We start from the raw sequence: 15,521 nt of genomic DNA, 5'->3' as shown, positions 1-15,521 counted from the left end.
AGTCTTATATTTTTTCTCAAAAAGAAAAAAAAATGCATATTTTTTTTTATCCTGGACAATATTTATGACAAATTTGTGCTTTGTTTTAAAGATGTGCTATTTGGATACACACAGTATGAGAACAAATTTGAAAAGTAATTTTAACTTTGCAACCTTATTATTCTATTGGCTAAATTTCATATTCATAAATGTAAGTTTCTCAATTGTCGGCCTGTCTTTTGTGCCTTTGAAAAAAAGAATTGGAACTTTACTTTAAAACAGTGGTCCCCAACCCACACAAAAAAAAATTATTTATTTTTATTTTTTTATTTTATTAAATCAACATAAAAAACACAATATGCACTTACAATTAGTGCACCAACCACAAAAACCTCCATTTTTCATGATAAAAACGTCCCTTTTTCATGAGAAAGAAAAAAATATATATATATATGGTCCCCCATCCTCACCCCCCACCCGGGCCGCGGGACAAATTATTAAGCGTTGACCCGTCCGCGGATACAAAAAGGTTGGGGACCACTGCTTTAAAACACTTTCTAACCCTAAAATAAAAAAAGCTGTCAAATCGGTGATATCTCAGGAACTTGTGTGACCTTATAACTTTTCACATTGTTATATATATATATATATATATATATATATATATATATATATATATATATATATATTGAATTCTACTGCAGTTGTTTTAGTTTACAACCCCCTGGCGCTGTTTTGTACTGTTGTTGTTCATGTTTATTTGTAAATGTTGATGATCATAAATAAAGATTTATATTTAAAAAAAAAACGTTTGTCTTTTTGTCGTGTTGTTAATGCATATCAAACATAAAACATACATATACATATATTAAATACATAGTGTTTTAAATTACTTACCAATCTATTTAAACGCTACATGTAGACGTTACCTATTTGTTCATCTTAATATAAGACAATCAGACAAAAACAACATGACTATTGTTGGTACTGTATAATATGTAAAGTATGAAACAAACTCATCCGAAAACTATTTTAAGTCACAAACCCTGATCGTAATACAATTTTTTAAAAATCCAATTGACTACATTTGAAAATGATTCACAAATCATTGTATTCAGTTTTTATTTATGATTACGATTTACAAGGTGCCAACTTCACAGGTTTTGGGTTTTGTATAAACAGGTCTATACCCTTTTTGTAAGAATGCCTACACCTGTGCGTAATGGTGTTTGTGATATGTTCTGCCACCAATTCAATCTATTTACAGTCACCACTCATATGCTGATGAGCAATTCAATATAGACTTTATTTTTGGTCAACAAGTTATATTGTCAATATAATGTAAATTAGCAACATTTTCCACAAACGTTTTTTTTGAGGGGGCTCAATAAGGACGTAACAATCAATGCGATGAGTAAGCTTTTAAAAACAATACAAACCAGCCACAATCATTATATCCTTTATAAGGTATAATTATCTCTTAACCACAAGTTAACAACATTTTGAGGATTGATGCAACTTGTTATAAGTAAAACAACAACACATTTTCCAAATATGTAATTTATTCAGAAAAACTTGCAAATAAATCCAAAACATGATGTGTTCTGCTTGTGTAAGAGGTTTTTAAAAAAAATAACAAATGGTTCTAATGATGGAGTGATTCTAATGCATGAAGGCAAACATGTTTCTGTACACACGTGTGGAGTCACACACAAACTCATTCATTATTATAGATTTTCAAAATAAGGCAACACAGGACTTTGTTAATTGAAATATAGCATCATAACAAATTGCAATGACAACACCACTCAACATTAAAGCCGTCCTTACATTACTGTTTGTAATATTATGTGAATGTGTACATGTGTCAATGACATTCCTCTTCTTAGGCAGCAAAAACTCAGCACTTTTCAAGGATGATGGCGATACCTTGGCCGCCTCCGATGCAAGCCGATCCCACGGCGTACTTGCCGCCTCGTCGCCTGCCATGAAAAAACATCAATCATTCATAGCGGGAGAAAATAACTCCTGACGGCGGAGCATATTCTCATGACCCAGCTACCTGAGCTCGTGAACCAGGTGAGCGGTGATGCGAGTCCCTGAAGCTCCGAGAGGATGTCCGATGGCAATGGCGCCGCCGTTTACGTTGCTTTTTTCCGGATCCAGTCCGAGGGCCTTGGCAACGGCCAAGTACTGTGGGGCAAACGCCTCATTCACCTGTGGACAATCGAAAGACAATTGCATAAACTTTCTGATAGGTTATTTACCTAAAACACAAAGTGGACGCGGCGTACATTTGAAATGGCAGACAATTGAAGAGAGGCTGTTATGTCCAAAATGTAAAAAATGATCATATTAAACAACTTAATTGTCTGTTTGACCCAGGGCTAGGCAATATGGTCTTTTATTAATATCTCGATATTTTTAGGCCATGTCACAATACACAATATATATCTCCATATTTTGCCTTTAAAGTGCACCTTTTGTAGAGAACGCCACTACAATATTTTAAAACAAATAAAGTCCACTTTTGTGCATGATGTCACACAAGATATTTCAATAACTATCACATAAAAAATAGCTGCATAATAGGGAATCAAATAGTGTATGTCCTTTGCTATGTGGTCGGTTACTGCGGACGTTATCTCCTTCTTTTTTTGACAATTTTTTTTCATACGGTGTTGATGTGGAAATGGAAGACGCAAGGCTCAATCGGGTCAGTGCTGGTTGCTTCGGCATTTTGTGCGTATGGCACCGGCCAGAGATGTTGACATGCGAAGTTTCAAGCACTCCTTATTCTCTAGTGCAGTGGTGCCAAGGAGTATGTGAGATTTTTTTTTTATATTTTAAAAATTGCAACAATTCAACAATCCTTTATAAATATATTTATTAAATAATACTTCCGCAAAATATGAATGTAAGTTCATAAACTGTGAAAAGAAATGCAACAATGCAATATTCAGTGTTGACAGCTAGATTTTTTTTGTGGACATGTTCCATTATATATTGATGTTAAAGATTTCTTTTTTTGTGAAGAAAAGTTGAGAATTAAGTTCATAAATCCAGATGGCTCTCTATTACAATCCCCAAAGAGAGCACTTTAAGTTGATGATTACTTCTATGTGTAGAAATCTTTATTTATAATTGAATCACTTGTTTATTTTTCAACAAGTTTTGAGTTATTTTTATATCGTTTTTTCCGAAATAGTTCAAGAATGATCACTACAAATGAGCAATATTTTGCACTGTTATACAATTTAATAAATCAGAAACTGATGACAGTCCTGTATTTTATTTCTTTATCTCTTTTTTTCAACCAAAAATGTTTTGCTCTAATCAGGGGGTACTTGAATTAAAAAAATGTTCACAGGGGGGTACATCACTGAAAAAAGGTTGAGAACCACTGCTCTAGTGGGTGAATTTTCAAATGATGCTAAAAATTAGTAGTGCTGCTACTTTTTGTAGCAACGCTTTTGCCGCATACTTGACATTATACGGTTGTCTGTTCAACATCTTCCCGCTTGAAGCCAACCCACCGCCAGATTACATTTAACAGAAGTCTAGTTAGAGCCCTGTTACTACTACAGGAAGTAACCTGATATTAACAGTAAATGACCAAATAAACTGATAATAGTTATAACAATATTATACAACTAAAAATGATGCAAAATGTTACCGCATTCATCAACAGCCATATAAGGAGCCTTTGTAACCTATTTTGTAATGGGTATATTGTCATTTAAAACCAATAATAAAAAATCTTGATATTTATCGTTATCACAGATACACATATATGTCACGATATAGATTTTAGGCCATATTGCCCATCCCTAATCGGCGGTATTTTTGTTGAATGGTAAATGGGTTGTACTTGTATAGCGCTTTTTTACCCCTTTTTAAGGGGCTCAAAGCGCTTTGACAGTATTTCCACATTCGCCCATTCACACACACACATTCACACACTGGTGGCGGGAGCTGCCATGCAAGGCGCTCACCAGAACCCATCAGGAGCAAGGGTGAAGTGTCTTGCCCAAGGACACAACGGACGTGACTAGGATGGTAGAAGGTGGGGATTGAACCAGTAACCCTCAAATTGCTGGCACAGCCACTCTACCAACTTTGCCATGCCGTCCCGTTTTTCCAGACCACACACCCAGCGACTAGAGGAGACTCTGTTAAAATGAATAGGAGGTACAATGTTTGTTGGTCTGTGCTCTGGATTTTTCGTTAGGTACACGTGTATAATATTATCCGGTGTTGTAAAAAAATGCCTTAAAAAGACAATAAACAGCATCAGGTATTTTAATGTCACAATATGTAACTGACCTCAACCAGGTCCATGTCACTTAGCGAGAGCCCAGCTTTTTTGAGAGCTTGAGTGACAGCTGGGACTGGGCCTGCAGGATTCAAAACAAAAATATCAGTATTAGTCAAATATAAATATTAACTCATGTTTTGTTTTATTCTTTACTAGGAAACTCACCGATTCCCATGATGCTCGGGTCGCAGCCCGACACATGATAGGCCACGATTCTTGCCAGTGGAGTGAGCTTGTGTTGATGGAGTGCATCCTCACTTGCGATCACCACTGCCGCAGCACCGTCAGACACACCCTGAAGAGGAGCAAAACATTTAGGGATACATCGCTTTAATATTTTGTTCCAGTTTGAATAACATATTTTAGAGGAGGACTGACTGAAGCGTTGGCAGGAGTAACAGTCCCTCCTTTTTTGAAGACGGTGGGCAGTTTGGCCATCTGCTCCATTGTGGTCTGAGGGCGGGGGTGTTCATCTTGAGCCATGGACACTTTGCCTTTCTTAGATTTTAAATCAACAGGAGCAATTTCTTCTGTGTAGTGACCAGCCTCTTGTGCTGACAGAGCACAAAAGATAACGAAGCATTAGGGCCACTTAGAAAAAACAAGAAATGCCTTAAGAGAGAAAAAAAGCTAGGAGGTAAGTTGTAATAATACATTTTTTAATAACTGTATTATTACTTGTAAGGTTTTACGAAAAAAAATAATAAAATGCAGAAAAAAAGTTATGTTCCAACTAGGGTTGTACGGTATACCGGTATCAATAAAGTACCGCGATACTAATTGATTGAAATCAGTACCATTCTTTCATCTGCGGCGTTGACTACAGAACCAAGGCGCATCCTGTTGAGTGTGTCAAAACGCACACACAAAGTGCATACAAGCAATAACATCTTGTAAAGGAAGAATGTAAAAAAAAACAAACAGGAATATTACAGGTTAATATAGAGGGTGCCTGAAGCGCAGTATGGGAGATATTTGGGCTTCAAAACTAACGATAAAGGTGACGCTTTAAACAAGTAAGCGCTTTAAAACAAGACTCGCCAAATGTGGCGATCAGTATTACCACTTTTGCTTCAAACTTAGGTATACATTTAAATAATAGTCATTAAGATATGCACAAGGAGTTATAAAGAGTGACAGGTAATAATGTAGTTGTTACACCTGTCCTGCTGTTCTGCTCCGGTGCAGACTGTCGTCAAGGAGCAGAGGGCAGACGCTCCCTTCAGGGTCGATGTTTTCGTCGGGGGTAACCTACCACTTTGCAATGGGTCTGCTAACCTCTGCTTTCCGGTCAGAATTCGAGGCTGCCGATGTGTGACATTCTGGTTGCTTTATTATTAGTTTTGCAGGACACAACCAGACCCATTAATTTTTCTACTGCGCAGTACATGCTCTTCCTCTCCCTTTCTTTACTCGCCCACTCACTCACTGACATCACTCAGACAACACGATGCCATTCTCGCAAACACACATACACTACTCTTCTAAGTTAACCAGCTCCCCTGCTCTGCACATGTAGATACATAACGTGTTGATACGTAGATGCGCACACAGCTGCCTGGATTGATGCCAAATATTAGCGGAGTTAGGACCGCCCATCTAACGTCAACTATTAGAGGTAACATGACTGAATTTGGTAACAAATTGCTACAATTTTTGTTTGATCTTAAACTGTGTGTGTTTTACCTGCTACATTGCTTATCTGGGTACATTTATCCATAGTTTTGATTTTAGCACTTACTAAACACGGACCAGGATTGGCCACCATAAATCATTAATAATTCAATATCCAGTTAATAAAACTTTTCTATTATATTCTAATCCAATTTTTTGATTATGGAAAATTGTAAATAGTTATTTTAGTGCAACAAGAAAAACACAATGTGTTCAATGCCCTGTAATTTATATTTTAACCTTCTAAAATTGTTCTTCGAGTGCAATAAATAAATGATAAATGGGTTGTACTTGTATAGCGCTTTTCTACCTTCAAGGTACTCAAAGCGCTTTGACATTACTTCCACATTTACCCATTCACACACACATTCACACACTGACGGAGGGAGCTGCCATGCAAGGCGCCAACAAGCACCCATCAGGAGCAAGGGTGAAGTGTCTTGCTCAGGACACAACGGACGTGACCAAGTTGGTACTAGGTGGGATTTGAACCAGGGACCCTCGGGTTGCGCACGGCCACTCTCCCACTGCGCCACGCCGTCCCTAATAGGAAAATTATGTAGACGGACTGACTGACTGACTGACCGACTGACTGACTGACTGACTGACTGACTGATTGATTGATTGACTGATTGATTGATTGATTGATTGATAGATAGTACTTTATTGATTCCTTCAGGAGAGTTCCCTCAGGAAAATTAAAATGGTTATTTTATTGTAGGATTTTCTGTTAAAATAAAGCCAAAATGTAAATTTTTTCATAGTTCCCTTTATTTGGAAAAGTGTCGAAAAATATTGATATACATTTTGGTACCGGTACCAAATTATTGGTATTGGGACAACCCTAGTTCCAACAATAAAACTTTTCATTAGAAAAAAAAAGACATAGTATATACATACAGTCATATTGTTACAATAAAAACATTTGTATTATGTAGAAAAAATACTGTACATCATCTTAAAATATTCTACAACAAAATATGATCAAAACTACATTTTCTTTTCCTGTGTTGTATTAACAATTTTAAATAATATATTGTAAAACTGAAAATATTCACAATAAATAAGAAATATATTTTAGAAAACAGTTATTTTATTTTATTAGTTAATATTTTTCATTTTCGGGAACATTTTATCTAGTCAAAAAAAGCTTTAATATTAAGCAACAAAATTGTAAGTTATAATAAACAAAGTTGTATTATCTGTAGAAAAAAGTTGTCGTTTTGGAAGAAAAACATTTCCAGATTATGCAAAAAAAAAAGTTGTATGGTTGTAATATGAGGCAAAAGCCAAGTCACAAAAAAAAAGTGTGATATGAGAATTAGTGAAGTGAAGTGAATTATATTTATATAGCACTTTTCTCTAGTGACTCAAAGCACTTTACATAGTAAAACCCAATATATAAGTTACATTTAAACCAGTGTGGGTGGCACTGGGAGCAGGTGGGTAAAGTGTCTTGCCCAAGGACACAACGGCAGTGACTAGGATGGCGGAAGCGGGAATCGAACCTGTAACCCTCAAGTTGCTGGCACGGCCACTCTACCAACCAAGCTATGCCGCCCCACATTAAATTGTTAAAAATAGAAATGTTATGCAATATATACATTATAAAACTAACGGTAAGAGGAAACAATTGTAATATAGAAGCATATTACCACTAAATTCATCTTGTAATAATACAACTTCAGTCTTGAATGATTATTTTAGTATTTATTGTGTTCTATATAGTATTTTATTCCTCTTCAATAACGATACTCCTTTGTACTGTAAGATGGGCATTGTGTGCGATGGCTGCTTCCCTTACCTGCTTTCCACTTTTGCTGAGTGTGATAAGCGTAGTTGTCACATTCCTCTCTTGTGATTTGATATTTCTCTGCCAGGTTTTCCGCTGTGATACCCATTGGGATTTTGATGTGCAGGTCGGTCAAACCCGCCCATAAAGTGTCCTCCAGCTGTCAATCACACCCAGGTAGGCTCAATAGAAAGTTAGCTTTTTTTTTTTTTTTTTTAAAAAGTGCACTTAAATGAGAAAGGAAATCAGACCTTGAGATCAAAACCAAACTTAGTACCAAATCGGATGTTGCGAACAGCGTAGGGCGCCTGGCTCATGCTCTCTGAACCACCACACAAGACCACCTCAGACTCCTTTAAACAGATTTCCTATAAAACACAAAAAGGCATGTGAAGAACGTGTTGAAAACGGACTTGCGTCTTAAGTGCACAATCTTTGTTGCTGTCTCACCTGAGCGCCATTGATGATGGACTGGAAACCTGAGCCACACAGCCTATTGACAGTGAGAGCAGGCACTGGGACGGGAACGCCACACCTCAGACCAACATGGCGAGCGATGTAAGGGGCGTCAGCTGAACTCTAATAATGTTTATAGACCGATGTGAGATACATTATAAATATCATGATCTGATCAATGTCCCCTATCATGCAAAAATGACATGTAGAATACTGTAAAACAGACCTGGGCAAATTAAGGCTTTTCAATCTGGCCTGCCGGACATTCTCAAATATTTTTTTAGATCTTTAAGATGGAAAGTGTAGCTGCCATTATGATGCGCACTCATGTTTTCTAATGACTGTAAGTCTTCAACTAAACTCAGTCTTTCAATGGTTGGAATAAGCGCTTATGGATGATATACCAGTTACTATGGTCATCTAATTAGTTACTATGCTTTTCTAATAAGTTACTATGGCCATCTGCGTCATATAAGCTCAGATGAGGCACCAAGCAGTGTGGGTGGGGAGCGTTTTAACGGAAGTGGATGGAGATTCTCGCAACAAAGCTCTAAAGCTTAGTGATGTATCAGATATATCAGATTGTAGGTGGGTTTATTTTGTACCCTTCGCGTTCATGGTTCACGGTTTGTTGCATTTTTGTTGCGTTTCACTTTTTTTGTAAATTGTCTCGATCAAAATGGGGAGTGATGCTCATATTTTGTCAATATTCAGTGTTTTATCCTTCATAGAAAAATGTAAAATTCTGTTTTTTAATGCGGTCTGTCATAACGTTTTTAGCATTCAATCAGACAATATTGTGAGGTTTTGTATTAGTGTTCATAAAAATAGATATACCAGCCTCCCAGACACATTTGTTTCTCTAAATGTGGCCCCCGAGTCAAAATAATTGCCCAGGACTGCCGTAAAACATGCCTTTAGGGCCTGTTTATTAACACCGAACGGTAGCAATCACTTTCCTCACTTGTTTGTTCCATTTTTTAACTTACGGGTTTTCATGATGTCATTAAGTTAAAAAATTTCCCTCCTCATGGATCACCACTCACCCGCCCGGAGGCTTCGCTACACATCTTACACATAAACAATGTGTTTTTCTTCAGCGAATAGGCCAACATAGCATTATAATGCTGTTAAAATGTGACTGTATTGTTAGCTCACATAGCTATGCTAATGTTTGTGTCTTCCTGTCCCACTCCTAAATGTTACATTGTTGTATATAATATATAGCATCCATTATTTTGGACAATGCAGAGTATTTGTAAAAAGTGGCTAAATAGCGCTTTTAGGGACTGAGACAGGTGTGGAGAAACGAAGCTCATTAGCATTAAAGTACCAATAGAGTGTAAAAACAAGTGGACATTATATGCTTAATTGTGTTTCATCGTATCCATTAAACCATAAAACTTATTTACGATCCGCAAAGTATGTGAAAATACAGTGTGAACATCACAAAATTCAGTCCGCTCAGAATGTCTTTGGTAATTTCCGTAGAGTGACGTCAACGTCACTGAAGTAACACTTCTGCATCGGCCATCAGGCACATGAACAATAATAAGATCTGATAGCTCAGGCACAGTTCATTTTATTACATATTCTGTGTTATGTGTTTTATGTTGCATGATTCCACCAAGAAACATTTCTAGTTTGTGAACCCGTTCTCAAACAATGGCAATAAAAACTATTCTGATTCTGACCATAGTATCAGATCACTCATATTGGAAGTACAAATTAGACAGAGATGTGCTGTACACATGTTTTAATTTTTTATGCATTCTGTCATTTGGGGGGGCCCTATTTAGCCCACAAAACCTTCTAAATTACCATCCAAAACCTGCCAAAAATACTCTATATACCTAGTGTGACTTGAATAATAAAAAAATATTAGCAATGTTGTTTTTACAAGCGCCAACGCAGACAAACTATTTTTTGGCAGCAGATTAATAACACACAGCTCAGTATACCTCTGCTGCTTGTATTGTGATGCGGCAGCAATGTCCTGCTCCCGCATTATTGCGTCTCAGCTTGTCAAAGTTATTCCATCCATCCATTTTCTACCGCTTATTCCCTTAGGGATAGCGGGGGGCGCTGGTGCCTATCTCAGCTATAATCTGGCGGAAAGTGGAGTACACCCTGGACAAGTCGCCATCTCATCGCAGGGCCAACACAGATAGACGAACAACATTCACACTCACATTCACACACTAGGGCCAATTTAGTGTTGCCAATTAACCTATCCCAAGGTGCATGTCTTTGGAAGTGGGAGGAAGCCGGAGTACCTGGAGGGAACCCACGCAGTCACGGGGAGAACATGCAAACTCCACACAGAAAGACCCCGAGCCTGGGATTGAACCCAGGACTACTCAGGACCTTCGTATTGTGAGGCAGACGCACTAACCACTCTTCCACCGTGCTGCACACCCATTTGTCAAAGTTATTCTAGATTATAAATCATGCCTCTCATCTGGATATTAGGAGGATTTAACTATAAATCTAAAAGTTGTTCATCTGTGACATTTAATTTACACGCAAAAATGGAGACAATCATACAATTGAAAACAGTGTCTGCAGGAAGACTTTTCCATGTGAACTCCTCGTGTGCATCATGATTAATACTTCATATAAATGGGACGATATGAACATCCTATCAGTCGTGATCGAAGTAATAGCAGACATTGTTACAATAAGCTATCGTTTTATTACGTTTTTTAATTTGTATTTCTTGTTTAGCGCGTCACAATACTGCTACATGATGCGTCTTGTTTCACTAAAGCTGGCTCTATTGAACAGAGCTTCTAAAATGTGTAGCTTTTCCTCATATTCAGGATCAACAATGTAGGTTTCTGGATAAAAGCTTTTCCCAAAGTAATCTTTGTTGGCTCTCACAAAATCTGCATGATTTGCATTGTTGTTCGTGATGAAGGGATCTGTGGGTCAAACTTCTACGTCACACGATGATATGTCTGGATAGCTCATTATCTTGCAAAATGACTCTGGAATCTCTATGAGATTTATACTATTTTGATCATATCTATTCATTCGTAAACATTGGAAGTCTTTTGGTGTCATACATCAGATATATAATAAGATAATGGCTGCAATATAGAGGCAACTTGTTTTTCCACTGTACTGGTACTTTAAAGCCTTTTTTTAACCTTTGGAATATTCTAAACTTAAATTTCATGAAGGAAGTCTGGGGTTCTATGCTTAAGCTGCTGCCCCCGCAACCCCAACTCAGTAAAGCGGATGGATGGATAAACATTCTGTGACATCGCAAAGCATGTGAGGATTAATCGGGGTTTTAAGTAGGGTGAATTCCTATTGCCAATTAAAGACTTTTTTTGCCGATCACAAACGCCGATCCCCTCTGTGGCTGACATTGTATTTATTTTGAGTACCCCGGTTAACATGCGGCTGCAGCTAATTATGTACGGTATTTCCATTCACAGTGTGAAGCCATTTATCGAGGATAATATTAATAACCTCCAAATAAAGTGCATTTTTTATCTTAAGTATCATTATTATTGTATCATTATCACTGGAGGCCGTGGCTAAACATGTTACACATAAAGAGGAAGCAGGAGCAAGTATGCTAATCGATAATCGCTAAGCTAGCTTTAAAAACAACACCAAGAAATAAGTCCTTAGTTAACTTTAAAAAGTGGGGATGGAGCAAAAATGTAAGCAGATATCAGGGAAAATAACAAATAGTGTTTATATATATATATACAGCTGTATATATATATAGGATAATAAAACATCAACTGTTGATGTGTCAGCATCATCACAGTTAGTACAGTACACCACACGTAAGAAAGAGGGTGGATTGATGCATACAAAAATAAAAATATATTTTTTTGTTTTTGTTTCCAAACTCAGGTAATAATTCCCAGGACACAGGAGGACTTTGACTGAAAAAAACAAGGGTTTAAATGAGCGGCCGATAAAAAATTTTGTTTTGTTATTGTGTCCTATTGACTTTGTTTTGATCATTTGTATGAAATAAAAGAGAATAAAAATAGTTCAAGTATTGTGTTGATAGCACTCACCATAAATACATTTAAAAAAATGATCAGTTAAGACATGTGGTTGGTATGTGCATTGGCATCAGACAATCTCACTCATTGATGATTGTATTGCAATCAGAGAGCAAAGGAGAAATGTGATCAATAATCTGTGTTCCAATCCAAACAGTCAAAAAAAAAACTGCTGAAAATAGTAGAATATTATCATTTTAAATACCTGCATGACGTTGCCCATGATGACACTGTTTATGAGCTCGGGTGCCACACCTCCGGCAGCCAAGGCAGCTTTGGCTGCATGCTCAGCCAGGTCTGTTGCACTGTGGTCCTTCAGAACACCCCCATAGGTACCAAATGGAGTGCGCTTGGCTGCTACTACAAATACGCCTGAGAAGAGGACATTGGACGAGGCAATATGTATTAGTTAAAATTTGCATAAATAAAAAAAAATCCAAGTCAAGTACAGCGAAAGCAGATGTGGAGGACAGGTCATGTTTGAGGTCAATGAAAGCTTTTTCAGCCTCTGTGGACCACTGGAGGGCGGCATTAGGGTTGCAGACCTCAAAGCAGTAACGACTGACCTTTATAGTGACCCTACATTTTATGCAAATCATTCAATATGGGAAAAGACACAAAATATGCTGATACATATTGACACAAATATAAGAAAAACACCAACCCTATGACGGATGCTTTTGCAATGGTAATTTGATCTTTCACAACACTTAGTGGCCACAATAATTCATTAAGTCAAGTTCATGGCGAGAAAGTTGAATGATGTGGACACGTTTGTTACTGGATACTTTCTGTCAGACTTCCGTTTTGGGGACTTTGTGTACGTAATAAGCAACTATAATTATTAGATATGCTTAAATGCTTTGTTTTAGCTTAGCTGTTGTGTAGCTGCTAGCTCATCGTAGCCTACAGCATGGGTGTCCAAAGTGCAGCCCATAGACATGTTTTAACAGTTATCTTAATTATATCCCTACACAATCTACACGTGGGTAAAGGATCTTCAGGACTCCTCTTCCTCCTATCCAGGAGATCGCAAAAAGCCGATGCCTGACCAGGGCTCAGAAAATCTGCAAAGACTCCCTCCTCCCACCCCCACCAAGACTCTAGAAAGAGGTTCCGCAGCCTCCGAAGCAGAACCTCAAGGTTTGGTAAATGCTTCTTCCCTCGGGCCGTAAGACTCTTGAACGCATCATAATTATCCCCTCAATTCCCCCCCACAATGGATTAACTCACTGGAATATAAAGACAATATAACATACATCCATAAACCTGGATGCATATGAAAAAGTGTAATATATTTATCTGTACAGCAATCTATTTATTTATATCTGCACCTTATTGTTTTTTTTATCCGGCACTACCATGAGCTAATGCAACGAAATTTCGTTCTTATCTGTACTGTAAATTTCAAATTTGAATGACAAAAAAAGGATGTCTAAGTCTAAGTGATAAGCCTTAACCTGGTCTCACAATAATTCATTAAAGGCCTACTGAAATGAGATTTTCTTATTTAAACGAGGATAGCAGGTCCATTCTATGTGTCATACTTGATCATTTCGCGATATTGCCAAATTTTTGCTAAAGGATTTAGTAGAGAACATTGACGATAAAGTTCGCAACTTTTGGTGCTGATAAAAAAAGCCTTGCCTTGACGATGACGTCACAAGGGTGAGTGCTCCTCATGTCCTCACATTGTTTATAATGGGAGCCTCCAGCAGCAAGAGCTACTCGGACCGAGAAAACGACAATTTCCCCATTAGATTGAGCGGGGATGAAATATTCATGGATGATGATATTGATAGCGAAGGACTAGAAAAAAAAGTAAAACAAAAAAAAGGCGATTGCATTGGGACAGATTCAGATGTTTTTAGACACATTTACTAAGATAATTCTGGGAAATCCCTTATCTTTCTATTGTGTTGCTCATGTTTTAGTGAGATTAAATAGTACCTGATAGTCAGAGAGGTGTGTCCACGGGTGTCCTGAGGCCAGTCTCTGAGGGAAGTTGACAGTAGCTGAATGGACGGCGCAAGCTCAGCTGATACCCGGTAAGAGGCAATTTTTTTACCACAATTTTATCACTGAAACCTGCCGGTTGACAAGTGGTCGGGAACCATGTTCGCTTGACCGCTCTGATCCATAGTAAAGCTTCACCTCCGGGAATTTTAAACAAGGAATCACCGTGTGTTTGGGTGGCTAAAGGCTAAAGCTTCCCAACTCCATTTTTCTACTTTGACTTCTTCATTATTAATTGAACAAATTGCAAAAGATTCAGCAACACAGATGTCCAGAATACTGTTTAATTGCGCGATGAAAAGAGACGACTTTTAGCCGTCATCATTCCGCGATGTTTTCAACAAAAAAACTCTGCGGGAAATTTTAAATTGCAATTTAGTAAACTAAACCGGCCGTATTGGCATGTGTTGCAATGTTAATATTTCATCATTGATATATAAACTATCAAGAGTACGTGGTCGGTAGTAGTGGGTTTCAGTAGGCCTTTAAGTCAAGCTCATTGGGCAGAAAGTCGAATGATGCGGACACGTTTGTTACTGGATACTTTCTATCAGACTTCTGTTTTGGAGACTTTGTGTACGTACAGTAACAATATGCCACATCGTGAGTTTGCCACCACATTTAACACTTTTTATTGTTAACAAATTCACGTTTGCCTTCCTTTCCAACGTGATTATGACATAGTGGATGTGTTTGGTAGTTATAGCTACCTCTGTTAACACCATGACATCACTAATAACAAGTGGTTGCTCATCTGCGTGGTTAAATTAGGTACAGTGGTGCTAAGTGCATACACGTCGTTCTTTTATAAAATGAATGATAAAATCAAACACAAACATTGTAATGTCTACTTTATATTGTGGTTTAGTTTGTTTGATAAGACTATGACGCCACATTATCACACGAACAGTCAAAATGTACTTTTAACCATAACCTGGTTCTGCAATGCCGGTTTATTTGACTTTGATTTGAATTGAAAAAGTATTTACTTACCTCTGAGGAGTGCCATGGTGACTATTACAAAGTGAAGGATTCAAACTTTCCACTTATATTTTCTCCTGGAGCGTCAAACTCTCCTTACCGGCATAAAAGACAAATGTTGTGTGCGACCTTTCCCCTCAATCCTGTGGTCGTCTATTTTACTACTCGCATCGGATGATTCGCTACGAATGTTACCATAAAATATGCAAATATACTATAGCGTTTTAATACATGCATCAATAAATACAATTTATTTTTATTCAGCCCATAA

General features: G+C 37.5%; 1 protein-coding gene across 1 annotated transcript; it reads right to left on the bottom strand.

Annotated features, from left to right (window-relative positions):
- Window positions 1–1,523: 1,523 nt before the first annotated feature.
- On the bottom strand, window positions 1,524–15,423 carry acaa2 (acetyl-CoA acyltransferase 2). Its single transcript, XM_061898950.1, has 10 exons — window positions 15,263–15,423; window positions 12,459–12,625; window positions 8,214–8,342; window positions 8,015–8,131; window positions 7,776–7,923; window positions 4,676–4,851; window positions 4,463–4,592; window positions 4,306–4,376; window positions 2,042–2,196; window positions 1,524–1,961 (listed from the first exon to the last, which is right to left on the bottom strand). The coding sequence occupies exons 1-10, from the start codon at window positions 15,276–15,278 to the stop codon at window positions 1,880–1,882; spliced, it is 1,191 nt and encodes a 396-aa protein (XP_061754934.1). The 5' UTR covers window positions 15,279–15,423; the 3' UTR covers window positions 1,524–1,879.
- Window positions 15,424–15,521: the final 98 nt, after the last annotated feature.

Source organism: Nerophis ophidion, linkage group LG01 (assembly GCF_033978795.1).
Source record: "Nerophis ophidion isolate RoL-2023_Sa linkage group LG01, RoL_Noph_v1.0, whole genome shotgun sequence".
Classification (NCBI taxonomy): Eukaryota; Metazoa; Chordata; class Actinopteri; order Syngnathiformes; family Syngnathidae; genus Nerophis; species Nerophis ophidion.
Note: the sequence above shows the minus strand (reverse complement) of the source record. Positions and strands in the feature narration are given on the sequence as shown.